Genomic DNA, 18,108 nt, shown 5'->3' with positions numbered 1-18,108 from the left:
AAGACACATCATAACAATAAAAATGAACAAAAAACACCATTGAGACATTCAAACCCCTTAGAAATGAGCAAGATGGCATCAAGAAAGTGTCTTTAGTTGAGATTAGGTACACTCGTGAGTGGTGATCACTTCATCTGAGCTTCTTGCCTGAATAGAAAACATCTCTCCACAGAAGTAACAAATCAACCTATCCAGATTCCAGAGTCTTGAGCATGGTTGAGCATTAAGAGCTGTCCAAAATTATTAAGAACAAAATTATAGACCTTTATAGACTGGAAAGAGCTTCAAGACCATTACCAGGCAGCTTAGTTGACAAGAGATTACTTGCGAATGAAAGATTTACAAAACAACAGTTTATACTCTTGGCTGCTTCATGCAGGGCTTTGCCTTGTGGACTTTCAGTAATCAGGAGAATTGTGAGGAATCTGCTTGAACTACAGAAAATATTTCCTCAATTATTTCATGCCAGCTGGAGCCAAAGTCATCAAGAAAACAACTGGTAACACACTGAAATTATACAGTACCAACAAGATCCCCTTACCCTAAAAAGCAAAACACATATACAGGCACTGCCAAATTTAGTCAATTAACCACCAAAGTAATTTTAAAAATTAACCAAGGATTATGGCCCTAGACTGTAAAAATTAAGCGATGAATCGATTTAAAAAAAAATTTTTTTTTGAAAGTTTCAAAATTTTTGTCTATGATTTTATTTTAGTTTTTTTTAGTCATCACTCTTTAAAGGAAAAAAATACAAAAACACTACTACTAACACTACTACTCATAATTAAATGATCACTTTTTTTTGTGCAATTTTGTTATCATTTTAAATCAAATCGAAATAAAATGACACTTAATTTACAAAGCACATTTCATACTAAAGTAACACAAAGTGCTTTATAAGCTTAAAAAAATATAATTTAATGAATAAAATACACAGAATGTCCTCCATCCCTCATTATGAAACATAAAATGACGGGGAACAAATATGCAAAATCTGCAAGAAATTATTTTTTTTGGTCTCGTTGTATACCTGCTGTTAATGGAAAAATCAAATATGGCTTTTATCCTTAAGATTTATCCTTTTATATCAAATATATTTAATTATATGTGGTAAAAACACAGAGAAAATGGGCTCAACACTGCCAATTCCTTCTGCCCCCGTACTGTTATGACACATCAAACACATACATTTCACAGACACAAGCATGTCTTAGTGCTCTAAACTGTAGACCACAAGGCATCTAATATAATTCATAAGTGTGTGAGCTGTCTCAGTGCCCCTCGGGGACACTTGCATTAAGAAACATGATCTGATTGCCTCAAGTGGAAGATTATGTGGCAGCCAGAGCCATGACTTTTGATTCATTTAGAATGCTTTATTACTAATTCATAATGTGTATGATTCAGCTGCCAGCTTTCTTCTCCTTTATTAATACTTCTACATTTTTAAACTGTTGCACTATTTAGCTTCACAACTTTAAGGAGCGATCCTCTTAAACTGTTCAAACATTGGGCTGTGGGGTGATTTGGAGTGAATGACTCCACTTGTAAATGAAGAACCGAAAACATTTCTTTAATCTTGTTGGATTTTAGCTAGACAAGCCCCCCCTTAACGCCATTGGCAGAATGGACTTGAACTTGTTTTTGGCTCTTTTTTATTTGTATTTTTATAAAAAAAGAAACAAGCCATTAAAGTTTCTGCTTTTGATTTTGTTCTCGATAGTTTTTTGCATCTGTTACTAATCGGGTCATGCGGAAAGTGGATGTGAAATACAAATCTTAGCCATAATTAACTTTAAAGTAACTAAAAAAAAAATATATATATATATATATACATATATATATATATATATATATATATATATATATATATATATATATAGCATTACCTATGATGATGCAATGAATTTAGCCGCTGAAGATGCTGAAATTGATTGCTAAAAACGCTGAAGTGGATAGATAGCTGAAAATGCTGAAGCTGATTGCCTGCTAAAATATTAGTTCAACGCCAAATTAACCTAAAAAATGATGAAAGGCTAAGTTAGCCAAAACAGCTAGCATGCAACTGAAATATTAGCTAAACTCCAAAATACCCTAAAAAACAAACAAAAAAAGCCTAAATTAGCCAAAATAGCTAGCATGCACTGAAATATTAGCTAAATTCCAAAAACAGCCTAAAACAAACAAACAAAAAAGAATTTCTAAATTAGACAAAACAGCTAGCATGTAGCTAAAATATTAGCTTAACTCCAAATTACCCAAAAAACTAAAAAAATCCTAAATTAGCAAAAAAAAAAAAAGCTTGTATGTTGGTGAAATATTAGCTAAATTCCAAATTAGCCTAAAAAATGAAAAAGTCCTAAAATAGCCAAAATAGCTAGCATGCAGTTGCAATATTAGCTAAACTCCAAAACAGCCTAAAAAAACTTAATAGATTCCAAAATAGTCCAAAAAGCTAGCATGCTGCCATTATAACTTTCAACTTTAATACACTTTGACTCCATATAATATAAAGTAACAACTAATTAACTATTAAATTAGTCGTCCACTATTTTGATAGTCGATTAGTCATTGATTAGTTGACTAATCATGGCAGCTCTTTTTACAAGTTTTTCTTTCTTGGAAGTTTTCCCCAAAATGTTTTCAAACTAAACACTGCATTCTCTATTTTGCTGCTCCTTCCTTTTATATATTTTTAATAAGCTTTCTTGCACTTTAGATTTGTGACAACAGCAACACAACAGTAATGTAAAAGCCTGATCAGTGGAACATGCCGGTACAAAATGAGGGTGCCATGATGCGATCAAATATTGATGTGTATTGAATCAAATATTGACAAATCGATATGACCAAGCCTGTGTTTGAGTCAAAATTGTTTGTAAAGCTTGTAATAGTGTTGCCTTAGAGATGTTTTATTTAGAAAAATTGCAAAAAAAGTTGTTTAACTAAAACAACTGAAAAAAATAAAACTCTTGAACACATTATTGGACAGGTTTTACACCAATTTGCCCTAAAAGTCATGGAGCTTTGCCTGCCGTTATTAGAGCAAAGTCAGATTGGAGAGCCCAATCAGAAGCATGATGAAAATATGAAAGCAAAGTAGGGAACAAGAGGTCAGCGCATAGTTAATGTGTTGCAGGGTGATGGGTGAGAACTCTAATGAATATGTAGATATCGAAAGCCTGTAAAATACGCTTCTTTGTGACTTATCTGGGCTCCTACTCTGAGCAAGCTCCCCGTAGCAGCGTTTGCAGACATTGTACGAGTCAAGTTTCATGACCTGACTTTATGTTGGACATCAAATTTGGTGCTTCCTTAGGTGTTTGGTGCACGCAAGCTTATACTGTCCTTTGTGATTAACTCTATAATTGAATTTGGTCAAAGCCAACAAACTGTATTACTTTTCTGCTTAAACCTGTGTGACCATTGGTTTTGCATTAAATGTGCATGAATACTCCTGTAAGCTGATTTTACTGGCTGTATCTCAGGTTATTTATACTTCAGGGTTTAGGCTGGCAGCCCATAGCTGTGACATTAAGATTGTAGGCTTTACCTTTAAGGTGACCCATCTGTGACCATACTCAGGCATTGTTTCCTTCGTTTTCTCCTTATATATTCGTCTACCTCCATACAAAACAGACCAGTCTTCAGTTCAAGTCATCGACTAATTTTAACATGTCACCTCTCTAGCACAAGGAAGCTTTCCTATTTCTTTCTTTCAAAAAAATTTGCAAGGAATTCTTTTATCTTATGATGCGTGTCCACCCTCCGTTTGAACCTTTGACTGGATATAGCTTGAATACATTTTGTCCTGTCAGAAAGGGTAGACATCGTGGAGGTCTACAGTCACTAATGGCACTTAAGTTGAAGACGGAGCTCCATATGCTGAACCTGTGACGTAGTAAATGGGATTCATTTGAGAAAATGTAATTTAGCTGGACTTTGCAAGTCATTTTCCACTGTTATGCAGGCAGTCATTTCCTTAGTTCATTGTATGGTTCACTGGTATCGCTGCGGTTCGACACTGAAATGATATATTGTTATTTTCATGATGACCATATTTTGTTTTTCTAAAAAGGAAGATCGGTTTCTGTTTTGTTTGTTCTTTTTGGTGCAATTCTTTTAAAAGCCACATTAAGTCATAGTGATTCTGTACAGCATCAATTAGAAAGTATTTGTAGTGATTAATAAAGCCTGAAAACTGGGCTGATGTTTGTCATCAGCAGTTTATTGGAAAAACGATCCAATGGTGGATGTAAAAGTTGGCAAGGCATGGATTTAGTTGACTTAGATATTTTTTAAGGTTATGGAAAGCTGTCTTTTATGCTAATAACCAGTTTAAACAAGTATCATTAATACAGTCAATAAGTATAACATAAAAGTTCCTTAAACAAACAGGTGGTGAGGAACAGAATTCTTGCTATTTTTAGGAGCTAAATTCTCATTTTGTGCACCTTAGGACAAATAACTTATTTAAAAATCATACAGTATGATTTCCTGCATGCTTTTTATGTGTTTTTTATTGACCAATATTTTTATGACCCACTGTATTCTCGTTATTTATAATAAATTTGGCATAAAAACTGAGCAGATGGTAACTTTAATAAATGCTATTCTTGTCAAGGTGTTATTTGTTTAGTTAAAAGTTTAGTCACGACCATTGATATGCATATCAAAGGACTTAGCCCCTCCTTTCTCATTTTCCAAATAGGAAGTACCCTTCGGTTCCAAGAAAGCCAAAGTCCTCTAGACCTCTATTGAGAAACAGACAGTTATCAGTAGTTTTTAGTAATTTTAGTAGTCAGAATAACCATTCTGGCTCTAAGGCATTCTTCTTAGCACATTCTTTTTTAATCCCAATATTTTTAAGATTTTTTTTCTTCATTTCAAGTTATTCAAGCTATAAACAGACAAATCAGATGCCTCAATAAAGTCATGGGGTGTCCGCTGGCCCCTCCTCCAAATGCTGTGGACCATGTATTGGGCCTGTGAGTGCTGTTCAAGTGATAAGTGCATGTTCCTTCCAGTCAGTAGGAAATTAGTAAACTAGACAATCTGAGTGTAGTTTGTATGGGGGTCATTGACTGTTTAAGAGAACTGGACACAGTGAGTGTGATGTCACCCAAACAAAAGGACTCGTTTCCAGTTCCAATGAAATAAAGTCGATTCCGTTGCTATATTTCCACGATGCAGCTGTGCTATGTTGGAACCAGATGTCACTAATAAGCAGTGATTGGTCTGAGTGGATCTGAGTCTTCATTTTTATAGCATTCACTCTTCAATTAGTATTAAGCATGTTAGAAGACCACACCCCTTCCACTGAAAGCGGGCTTTTAAGAATTTGTCAGTCAAACGCTTTGAACGTTCAACATGAGACCTCCTACTTTTATTGGGGCATCTGATTGGTCAGTTTATAACTTGAATAACTTATGCTACAGCAAAATTATTGTGAAAAAATTAGGATTAGTAAAAAAATAACGAAAGTATCAGAGCTTGTTACTCTGAATGGAATAACTGAGTAATAACAGTTTATTTCTCATTAGAAGTCCATGAGATTTTGGCATCTTGGGACCAGTAAGTACTTCCTCTACACATTCTTACTCCTAACTCGTCAAATGTTGGGTCCCCAACTCGTCGTTTTTTGATGTGTTGGCTTTTACTATTAAATCACGGGTCCCCAACCCTCAGGAGGTGGTACCCAACGTGGTAACGGACGCGCAACCAATACCGGGCCAAGGTACCAGTACTGGTACGTGAGAACGTCCCAGCAACTTTGGAATGTGGACCAGTACAGGTACTGGGTTTGGGACTCCTGATTAACATATGCATTTTTTTCCCCTGTCTTTGGCCCGGTACCAAGCGGCCCTCGGACAGCTACCGGTCCACGTCCTGAGGGTTGAGGACTCCTGATTTAATGGGAACAGGCTGTCAAAACGTCAAAATAGGAGTTGAGGACACCCAAAACTTTTAAAAAAATGGCGTTGAGGGGGCCCAAACCATACGTCCATATATGACGATTTGGGAGTGAGAATGCGTTGTCTTCCTAAATGGCAAGTGAGGGGGGAGGAGTTACTTAGTCCAGTTCTACTATACAGTCAAGTCCTCTGGACACTTGAATATCGTCTACACCCCCCGTTCATGTATGCGACATCCTTACTAACAACTAGATTGTGTTGTATGGACACTGTACAACAGCATCACCTGTAAGTCATAAGTGCGAGCAACTACTTGCTTTACAACACATCTACCACACTCAAAACAATGGTACGTTCCGTTTTCACGATGTCCCTTGAGATAACTCTATGAGTTTCATGGAAACCCTAAGACACACCTCCAATATCCTTAAGATGCTTCTGCTCTTCTCTATGACCCTCTATGGGCCAGGACAACCCCAAAACCTGCAGCATGTACATGTGATTAAGGCTCAAGATTTATACAAAAATAAAAGCCTATTCAATGGTTACCTTCTTCATTGAGTTGCATTTTTTTCACAGTATTCAAATAGTGTTTAGAAGTTTAAGCCGAATTTTAGTGCCCCAGAAAAGCATCACGTAGTGCACGTCCCTCCAGAGAAAACCCCGTTTAAGTAAGCTTTGTTAATGTTCTTTGAAACGATCAAGATCTTCGTCAACACTGGAGATCATGAGGGCAGATTGGCGTGAATGAAAGTATTGATGTTGTGCCCACAGCTGAAGTGCCTCTTTGTTGTTGTTGCGGTTGTTTTTTTTAACTGCCGTTAAAAATGAATTTCCTCAGATCCTTTTTTAACCGCTGAAAGGTTAATGTTATTTTCTCTGACAGTGTTATGAGGGTTTATTTGCAAACAATGAAGCTTTTTTCTTTTTTTTTTAAAGAGGTGAAGAAACGTTCAAAAAAAAGGACATCGTAAGAAAGCTGCTTCCACCTCAGGCATGACATCTGGAAGATGAAGAAAATAAAAGGACATGAAATGTCGGGCTTACATTGTTTCACGGTGAACTTGTCCTCAGCAGAGGCCACTGAAGTGGGATAACTGAAGTCTCCAAGCAGAGTGCTCATTGATGCTTCTCAAAATGTCAAAGCTCTGAAGGAGGAGAAGGTTTTATTTGATTCTTTTTTTTTGTTCAATTTAAAAGTTGCTCTTTTGATCTAGATTTCCATCACCAAATCATAAGAAGATGGGAAGGTATGGATGATGCAAAAAGGGAAACACAAAGTTAAGCCTTTTCTTGTGTTTCTGACATTTTACTTTGTTGCTTTTTAAGTGTAGAAAGGCGGTTAGGAGAGGACAGTCGTGCTTTGCTGCTTTTTGTTGTTGTCATTCCTTCTGAGGACACTCGGGAATAGGTGAAACCACATCTAAAAAGATTTCAGATTTATATATTTTTTGTGTTATTGTATTCAGAAAACTCCACAACATACTTGATAATTACACAGAAACTCTCTTCTGAGAAAGTGTAGTCTACAGGTCGATCCAGAGTGGGCACAGACGGTGGGTTTGTATTATGTTCTTGCAAAAAGAAGATAGTAACTCCTTTGAAAAAAAACCTGTCTAGTGTCTAATTGTAATTCTCAACATTAATATTTTCATCATAAAAAAGTAGATTATGCTTAAAAAAACAACAACCCAAAAACAAGCAAATTTACATTGGAATATCTGTTCAAAGTCATTTTAAATGAAATCTTTTTGGAAAAACTGGTTTTACATAATGTAACCTTGCCTTAAAAACAATAGAACTTAAATTATCTTCCAATATAATAGACTCTATTGCACGATCTAGCTGTATATAAACAAAGGTCCGGCTGTCATTACGTATTTTTCCATATTTTACCCGTTGTTCACTAAATATCCACTCTGATCAACTTTTGATCTATTTTAAAAGCTTTTTCAGTGGTATTTCCATTAGAGTTATTCAGTATTTAGCCAAAACAAGAAACCTGTCATTATCAAGGACATAGTTTCTGTTGTGGGTAAGGCTGTTGGTGTGGAGCAAGCCACCTCCCTTTTTTCTACTGATCAAAACTTATTAGGAGCCTAAAAGTCTTGTTTTAATGCTAACGTGCATTCATTACATTACAATTCCAATGCATTTTTTAATAATAAATATAAGTTATGTTTCTTTTCTGACATGAATAACGCAGAAATATAAAGAGAAACTAGCATTTTCTCAAAATGTGATTTTTTTTTTTACATTTGACAGAAGCTTGTATGATTTCCTTTCAAAATAAAAAAGATGCCTTGTGCCAAACCGGATCATAACAGTGCAACTCTGGACAGCATAAGATAATATGTGCTTTAATCTCATAAAAGATCAGACTTTTTACCAAACGTTTGCTCATTATGTGAAATCTGTGTATTCTGGTGGTAGCATAGCGTAAACAAGACCTCTTCAATTCATCAGGAATGTAAAAATCTTTACGGTACATAGTTTATCTTCAAGGTGCACCTCAGTCATAAATGTAGTAAATTTCCTAATATAAATAAAAAGAATACTATTATTTTATTTTTCTTTATCCAAAGAGTAACCATGGAGAGGTCAAAGAGCCACAAATCGCTCCGGAGCCGCAGGTTGCAGACCTCAGTTCTCGTCGTATTTCAGTGGATGCATCAGAATGGAGCAGTGTATTTTCTATGTTACAAATAAGCTCTTTTTGTAACGACGTTTTTTGTTCTGCTCCTTGTTCACAATGGTTTTTATAATGAAATACTCAGAAATGCCATTTTGAGCTAATTGTTTTTCATATGTGTCCTCCATTATCAGAAAAATGCCATAAACAACATGTTGAAAACACCAAAAACACAATTTTATTCAGAGTGGGTCTCTAAAGTTGAGAAGAAAATCAATGAATGCAAATGAATAGATCAAATAAAAGATGCATGTCTGCTCAGACATGGTGATGATATGTAATTAGAACAGATTTGTTGTTTTGACGATGTGATATATTGACGATGGTAAATAAAAACTTATATCTTTTATTACATTTATGTTCTAGGAAGTAATCTTTCTTTGAAATTCAAAGATTGTTGGTTTCGACATTACTTACCAATTTAATTACAGCTATTGGTTTGTGTGTTCACAGGAGCTAGAGAGGGTGACGGCATTACAGACCAACCTGCAGCTGGCAGCAGTGATTTGCACTAACGCAAGAAGGTAATCCGTTCCTTTTGTCTGTTATCTATTCGTGATCCAAAAGGGCCGCTCATTCAAAACTCCATCTGCATACCAAGTGGTTCTTTCATAACCATGATAATTTTCTGTAATATATTCTTTGTTTGATACTGATATGGAGCTTCTTTTGTGAAGGCAACTCAATGTGGCGAAAGCAGGGTTTACAGAGGCCAGCCTGGGTCTGCTAGCCAATCAGAGGAGGCGACAACTGCTGACAGGCCTGCTCAAATCTCTGAGGACCATCAAGACCTTGGTAGGGTCAACATTTGTAACTTCCACATTTTGATTGCTTTAAATTTTAAAATGAATTAATCTTTGTCCTGTTGATGTTCACTCAAATACCTCTTAGTTACTATTCAGTTTTTTTGGCCTCATGTTTCCATTGAAGTTTCTGAGTATCTTACTTAAAATTATTTATTTAATGAAATATTTTCTTATGTCAAACTTATAGCTTGGTGAATAAAAGAAACACTGATCTGAAAGCAATTTTTGAAATTAGAATACTTTTGAATATAGTTATTGTTGAAGATATATTTTTGGTCATCATTGTGTAGCTGTAAATATATAGTTTGCTTTGTATGGGAAATACAAAAACACACTTGAACTCTGTTTGACCAAACAACTCATTCAGCTAAAACTTACAGACTTGGATGGCTTTCTGGTATAATCAGTTCAGTATAGAGAAAATGTGTTCAAACTAGCTAGTGGACGACATAAAGTAATGGCCACGATACCGGCCTTACTGCCACGTTTTTGGTACATCTGAGACAGCGTGTGGTGTATGGATCTACTTTGGGAAAATACAGCCACACTTTGGACCTTTGTGGTTGCGGCCGGTCTGCATCGGCGTGTGTTGGTTGTCACTTGTCTGAGTGAGGGAGTGTGAGCAGCTCCTCCCTTTTGGGGAAAGAGATGGACCATTTTTCTGAGACAGATGGAAACAAAGTAGTGCACACTGTGACCATGCTGTTGCAACGCCACAACGCTGGCCCTGTTAAGCAATACCATTAAAGCTGAAATTTGTTGGTCCAGTAAAAATTGATGGCACCGGTACCAAACCAGTACCGCATCTCTAGCTGTGAATTGGGGACATTTGCTAGAAGTTTGGTTTCTCAGTTACTGCAGTGTGAAAACCTGCAGTTTAGTCTTTCTCCATCTGCGTTCAGATTTCCGACATTCTCTTTTCCCCTCTTTACGAGTATGGAATTTCTCCATGGAGATTTTTTCCTACCAGAGATCACACTATCCATGATATTCGACATATTGGCATTAAAGCTATTGACATGGCTGTTAGTGCTGTTTACATGATAAGTGTTCTCTCGTTTTGTGAAATGCAGCCTGACTGTTAAAAATAAGGATATTAAGAGTGTAGTTTGTGTGGGCATACTATGATCATCCGATGCGTACTTGCGTATCACCTGTACAAGCAGCAGTTATACCCGGTCTGTAAGGAGCCATTACTTGCACTCTACTAACAACTAGTGTGATAAAAGGCCATCGTACTACAGCATCACACAAACAAACTTACAAATACTTCACAGTACACTTACCACATGAACCACAATCGTATGTTCCGTTTTCATGACGTACCTTAAGGTGGCCGTATAAGTCTCAACTTGCCCTCCCCTAAAGATGCTTCCCTCTATGGCCCTCCATGGACCCAACGACCTGTGACTAAAGCCTTAGGTGGTGATTTATAAAGGGTTTAATCATGGTTGTTTGTCTCTTTGTCAGCAATAAGTGAATAAGCAGTCTACAGGTAGTAGTTGGATACATGCTAACTGCTGGGATTCATTTAGGCAAGAATTGTTTTGCATGCCGTGTTGCAAATGTTGTAGCGTATTCAACTTTAAACAAACATCAGGTTAATTAATTCCTTTTTCCTTAGATGATTTGCTCAAGCTGTTATCATTAAAAGATTATGGTATCAGTAAAGGATCTACCACTGAGCCAGGCATCCTTTTATGTCACAGATGCATTATTATCTTATTTGATGTTAATTGTGATCTTATCTGCTGTCTTTTTCCTTCACAGCAAAGAACAGATGTAAGACTGAGTGAGATGCTGGAGGTATGGTCGTCTCCCTAACAACTCACACATAGACACTGAAAACAAACATTCTCTTTGACAAATACTTTTTTTGTTTGCCATCTTTATTATTTCAGAATAGATTTAACAGCCGCTGTGATTTTAAATCCAATTCAATTCCAAAATTATTTTTCATTCCCAAAAAGGGAACTAGATTTCTAGTTACATTTGGACAACACCGCCCTGCCTTATGTTTTCTGTTCAGGTCCCACACTGGATCTGCTGTGAAATAATTGATCAGTTAGTGGGTAAACATCAAATGGCTCTCAAAGTGGTTCCACATATGGGATTTGTAAGCATCATAATTTAACAGCAGGTTTATTTTCATTCACGTCTACAGTTATCTTTTCATTTCCTCCAACTTCGCTGCCATCAAGGTAGGGATGCTGGAAATTGGAAAATCTGTTTACAAAAGCCCTTTACTGTTAAAAATTGATATGTGGTGCCTGCAAATCAATAGTTATATTAACCAGGGAGTCGTGATTTTATATTACTGCATCTATTTTTTTCTCTTTTGTGTTCTGAATTTCACTGGTTCTAAACATGTTGATGTCACCATTACATGTCTCATATGAGGATTCTAAGTTTTTAAATTCATGTTAATTTTCTTCACTTTTCTGCTCCTTCAGGAGGAAGACTATCCAGGTGCCATCCAGCTTTGCCTGGAATGCCAAAAGGCTGCCAGCACCTTCAAACACTACAGCTGCATAAGGTAGAGTGTGGGCAGTTTGATAAAGAGAATGATACAGTATTGATGCTCATAACTGTTTTATAGTTGTTAAAACAATTTAATTGGTTTAAAAAGTGTTGTATTTGACTTTTCTTCTTATTTGTTTCCATATCCATCAAATTTAAAGAAGTTTAATGTTTGATCAATCTAATTGAAAAGAAAAGCTTTTAAATTTTACAACTATATAATTAAGGAAAAATAGAAAGTTATTGCCCCCTTTAACTTAATAACTGGGTTTCTACTTTTGGAAGTAACAACTGTAGAAGTTTACGATAACTGGCAATGAGTCCTCTACCGCGCTGTTAAGGAATTATGGCTCACTTAGCTTTACTGATTTTGAAACGCTTTTGAGCTTCAGAGTTTCTGACGTTATGCCACAGCATTTCAGTTTGGTTCAGGTCAGGGTTTTATGTAGATGACAGAACTAATGGTTCAGTTTATCTCTGCATCTCTCACAGTCCTGAAGCAGCAAATCAACCCCAAACCTTCACACTTCCACGGCCATTGTTTGATTCCCAGCTTAACGTCTGAAGTTCTGCTATGTTTCAGATCACTCACCTTTAGAAATATCTGCTTTTGTTTTAATCAGCAAAGACAGGATATTCTCACGAGTCTTGGGGTATTTTTTAGAAGTTTTCTGGCAATTCTTTTTTTTTTGATCACTGGTGATTTTTGTCCTGGAATTTTTCCATGTAGCCTATTTTTCATGAGCAATGAGGCAAGCAAAGAAGCTTGCAGTTCTTGTTGGGTCTTTTGGGACTGCTTGGATTCATTTACAAACACCTAATCCCTTAGGAATATTAAAAAAGGCAACTGTATTTAAATTTTGTAACTTGTTTTAGAAGTCTATGCATGCACCCCTATTATAAACACTTTTTACGCAGGGCCTTGTTAGGTTTTTTTCTTTGCTCTATAACATTAACAATTTTATTTAATACATATATTTTAAGCTTACCTTTGATTTTTTAATGTTATTATTTTTCAAATCTATTTTTTAAAATCGTTAAAATAATTTAGGTATGACAAATGTGCAAATTAATTAGAACTTAGACTGGAGGTAAATGGTGTTTGACAGCACTATATTTAACTTTCGCTTTTTTTTCCTGTTTTCTTGACTGTATATAACAGTTATTATCTTATTTGATAGATACATTTATGAGACCCTCATCTCTTTAGCTTGATCAAAACTTTACTAAATAACTTCTTGGTGCATGTTTTCTGTCCTGTAGTTCATCGACATCCCCCTAGGGGCAGTAGAAGGACTTTTCCTGTTCATTTCAATATGGCTGCTTCCATTAAATCTCAACAACACTTTTGAGGGGAAAAGTTTAGCTAATGTTCAAAACTTTAGAGTGGAATATAAGTCATCTGTTGTTGTTCATTTTTAAATGATCACTTCATGTTTTGAAAGAATGTAAAATTTGTTGATAATTAATTATTTAAATACAGTTACACCACGTTAAAAATATGTGGATCAAATTTGAGACAGTGGGTAAATAAGGTGCTTTTTTCCCTAACACTCATCAATATATTCATCTCATTTCCAAAACATGTACATTTTCTGTCATTTCTTTGATGTAGTTGGGTTTACAGAGTTAAAAACCCACTCTTTGGATGAAGTTTTTTTTCTTGATTTAATTATGCTTTCAAAGTTAAACACTTTTAAACTTATTTTAATCCAGAACAATATATATATAGTGTGCTCCTGTAATTTCTAGCAAATTGTGTTTGGCTAAAATGAGTTTTCTTTGCAGACAACATGGCCTGTTCAGTATATCTGGCAGCGTCTAACTTAAGCACTTACTGCTTATCCTCCATTGAGAAAACATCCTATTACAGGATTAAGAGATGTTGGTAGACAGAGGGCACAGCAACAGTTGGAAGCATGATAAAAAAGAAAAATCAAGCTTTAAGATAATTTACCAATAGTATACATCAGATTTATCTTTTTAGAGATATTTGAAAAATGAGGAGTGTTAAATTTGGTTTAAGATTAAAAAAAAAAAATAGTGTACATAATTTGTTTTAAGATGATAAACATCAGAGTTTGCAAGTTTTCTGTGCATGTCTGCTTGTTGCAATTGTCAATTAACAATTTTTCCTAATTTTAATATATTTTATTTATTGGAGTGATGGCAGGGGAATCTTTTTGCACCACTTGGTGTAGAGGCATGTAATTTTTCATCTGCTCATTCTGCTAATGGAGTGTTTTGCTTGGATAATTTATCATTGGAATTTCTTGTGTGTTAAGGTAAAGTGTGTGATTTTAACACCCACATTTTGTGTGTGCACTTTCGTTACCAGTGGATTTATCCATTTGAAAGTTTCAGCTCAGAATGCATCTACTAAGAGCTTGTAAACATTCCCAGACTCGACCCAACAAAGGCATTTTCAGACCAATAAATTAACATAATACAGAAAATAAAAAGCAGAAACAGTCTTTGAAGTGCTCTGTTTTCTCTTTGAATAAATATGTGATACAAAAAGCATTTTGCAGATTAAGTACTCCGTGATTATTATCATTTCCAATCATAATGCCAGCAGACCGTCATGAAACATTCAGTTTAGTTCATTTTCAGCCAAATTTAACTTCTGCTCCTCTGGTTTTTAAACATAATGAGCTGGGCTTTTAGCCCCACTCTTTTCACTTGTTGACTTTCTTTTAAGTTTTGCTTTTTAGACGTTTTACTTCTAGATGCTGCAAATTTAGCAGGAGACCTTCATGGAACTTGATGATCATTCCCTACCCACTGAGTCACACCAGAACCGACATACTACCATTCTGAAGATGGATGGTTCCATCCTCAGGCCCTCCATATAAAGTGTCCTTGAGCAAAACACTACACCCCACATTACTCCTTCCATACCTGTTGTTGTATACCTACAGAGGGATGTGCTATATACTGTGTTTATGTAGCCGAGTGCTCCGATCACAAGGGCACCACTGTTTCTTGTCTTCCTAAGAAGCAGAACTTTCAGAATTGGTGATGCCAAAGACTTTTTTCGCCCCACTGTGTATTGAGACTCGCAAAAGCTGCTTAATTTTTTTCGGATTGAGTCCTGAACCTCTCATTTGGTCTGTACTCAGACTGCCTGTTCTGGAGCAAAGCTTGTAAACAAAATCACGTGACTAAATATATCTTCACTCATTGGCCAGCGATTACGAGGGTGTAGGAAAGCAACAATCGAAGTCCTGCACTTTAGAATCCTTCTGGGGATAGTTCACTCATTGAAACTTGATATTTCTCTGAACAATTCTGAATCAACGTCAGCTAGAACACTTTTTAGTGCTACTTTGATACGGCAGAGGCATGCTGCAAGACAGTTACTGACAAGACGACAGCCATGAAGGTAGGATGATCAGTGTTTTTGGCAGATGGATTGTCTGAAAAACAGTGTGTGAAGCAATGTGGATCACGTTATAATGAGCCTTCATTCATCCAACCACGTTTCAATGAGTTGCTGGGGCTCATTGTTGTGGTGTTATTGCATTGTTTTTAGGAGAATTCTGTTAAAAAGCTTTTCGGATGGTGCCACAGCAGTGCCGGGTGGCGAGTCACAGAAAAGCGTGTAAGAAGTGTTTTCAGCTGTGTTGAAATAAACATTCTAACAAGTCAGGAGATGGAGCAATTTTTCCTGTATGACAATCGCTGCTGTACATTTGTCCTGTTGCTTCATTCCCACTTTGTTTACATCACATGACCACCAGCTACGGTGGCCGTTTTGGTCCAGTTATTCCGCTCCGGGATCAGATTTTATTCAGACTGAGGAATTTTAGAGCCAACCGGAGCTCAGTCCAATTGGAAACTAACTGTGACCACCTGAAAGGGGATGGGTCAGAGAGCTGTTCCTGGTCCTGGACCAGGGTCCGCTTGTATGTATTCAGACTGAAAATTTGTTCTGGATGATTGGGGGAAACAGACTCTGGTTCATTTTAGTGTACCAAATGTGTCCAGTCTGAATATAACTTACGTTTTGCATTGTTATTGTTAAAATTGGAATTAGTGCTGCTACAAACGACTTTTTCAATAGTCGACTAATGGCCGATTATTTTTCCCAATTAGTTGACTAATCGGGTCATGTGTCTAATATAATATAATGTAATGTAATGTAATATATAGATAATGCTAGTGGGGATGCTGTAAGCTGAATTTGGCCGCTGAAGATACTAGTGCTGATAGCTGAAAATGCGGAAGGTGATAGCTAAAAAAAAACACTGAAATTGATAGCTGAATCGCTGAAGCTAATTACTGAAAACGCCAAAGCTGATAGCCAGCTAAAATTAGTTGAATTAAAAACCAAATTAGCCTAAAAAACTGAAAAAAGCCTAAAATAGCTTAAATAGCTAGAAATATTTGCTAAAATCCAAAATATTCTAAAAAACTGAAAAAAATCCTTATTTAGCCAAAATAGCTAGCATGGAGGTAAAATATTAACTAAATTTCTAATTGGCCTAAAAACCTTAATAAATGCCAAAATAGCCCAAAAAGCTAGCAGAATGCCATTATAACTTTTACATTTACTACACTGTGACTCCATATAATATAAAGTAACGACTAATTGACTATTAAATTAGTCGTTGATTATTTTAATAGTCGGTTAGTCGTCGATTAGTCGACTAATCGTGGCACCCCTAATTGGAATACATACCAAAAGAAGGTTTGTTGGTTGGACAACTGTTTTATCTCTTTATTATTGGAGATGTTTCTGCTAAGGCCTAAATAGTACAGTTTTTGAAAACTCTTTTGCCATTTTCATGAACAACGTGAATCATTGGCTTTTGATGCTGAGAAAGCATCTTTGCATATTGGCTTTGTTCCAAAACACACAATGACACAAATCCACTTTACTCAGCAAGAAATCAGCTGATTTACAGGGATTGCATAATCACTTCACTAATGTAAAGTAGGTTGCTTTTCTCCGCTTCAGAATCTGTTGGAATTACATCAACTGTGTAAATGGTTGAAGAGTTACAGTAATTGAGAGAATGTCAACACTGGAGCTAAAACTCTCTTATTAAAGGGTTAACTCAAAATCTTTCCTTCTCTATAAATGTTTTTCTTCCTTATTAATACTTGTTCCTCCTCTTCTGCATTTTGCTCCCCACTAACTTCCTCTTTTTCCTTAGTTGCATAATTACTTTTGTCCCCTCTCGCCATGTTTTACTCTTTGAAGCCTCTCGTCGCCTCAGAACTTTTCTCACTTCTTGTCCTGTAGCAGTGGCTAACCCGTCTACTGCCAAAATGGCTTTCTCACTTAACATTAACATTTGACCCAGCCCTTGAAGCATAGTTCATACTACCTTTTTAACAAGTCAGCAAATCAATATGGAGACATTCACCTCAAAGCTCCTTGGACACAGATTGTCAGTTATCATTGGATAAAAACATGTAAGAGGAAATAAAAAGAAACGTTTCGTAATTCCGTGTGACTCAGTCCTTGTGGCCCCCAACGGGATCAGATTGTTAATTAGTTCTTACCCACCTCATCTGTTATTCATGTATTCTTTCTGATCATGGAAGGGTGCCAGTATGTTAGGAGGTGCAGCATCTGTATGCGTATTAATGAAGACAGGGTGGGATGGTTCAGAGCTGTACAAAGATTAAAGATAAGAGATTAACAGCAGATATATATTTAGTGTTATGTGTTTTAGTTGATTTTCAAGGTGCTTTTCCAAGGTACCGCTGTCATGTGACATGTACTTTGAATGTACCTTAGAATACACTTTGCATCAGAGAGCGTGGAATCGAGAAATTAGGGATAATTTTTAATCTCCCAGTGTTTTCCTATAGGAAGAAATAGTACAACCATTGACTTTGGGATTAAGCTCCAATGTCTCTTAACTGCAGAGCTGCAACGTTCTGTAATGAAACCGCATTTATCCATTTGACGTTAATGCTAGAAGACCTTGCTTTACACTCTCATGGGCTTTGCCTATTAACATTCAGATGTATTTGTTCATTTGCTTGGACACAGCATTGATCAGTTTGCTCCTTTGGAGTTCAGCCAGCTTTGGGACAACCTTGTGGACTTTCCTTTCCTTGACTTCCAATCATGTTTTACTGCTGAGGATAATGAGTACCCCTAGTAGTTTTTATGTTCATCCTGCAAATTTTTACCCTCAAAACATCATAGTAT

General features: G+C 36.2%; 1 protein-coding gene across 2 annotated transcripts in view; it reads left to right on the top strand.

Moving 5' to 3' along the window:
• The window catches only part of vps50 (VPS50 EARP/GARPII complex subunit), a 112,131-nt gene that overhangs the window by 23,087 nt on the left and 70,936 nt on the right, over positions 1–18,108 (top strand). For both annotated transcript variants that reach the window (XM_036214182.1, XM_024299775.2), the window contains exons 6-9: positions 9,064–9,134; positions 9,288–9,405; positions 11,187–11,222; positions 11,870–11,952. In XM_036214182.1, coding sequence (XP_036070075.1) covers positions 9,064–9,134; positions 9,288–9,405; positions 11,187–11,222; positions 11,870–11,952 — 308 coding nt within the window. The remainder of the gene's footprint in view (positions 1–9,063; positions 9,135–9,287; positions 9,406–11,186; positions 11,223–11,869; positions 11,953–18,108) is intronic.

This window comes from Oryzias melastigma, linkage group LG11 (assembly GCF_002922805.2).
Source record: "Oryzias melastigma strain HK-1 linkage group LG11, ASM292280v2, whole genome shotgun sequence".
NCBI lineage: Eukaryota > Metazoa > Chordata > Actinopteri > Beloniformes > Adrianichthyidae > Oryzias > Oryzias melastigma.
The sequence above is the reverse complement of the archived record's forward strand: the minus strand, read 5'-3'. Positions and strand labels throughout refer to the sequence as shown.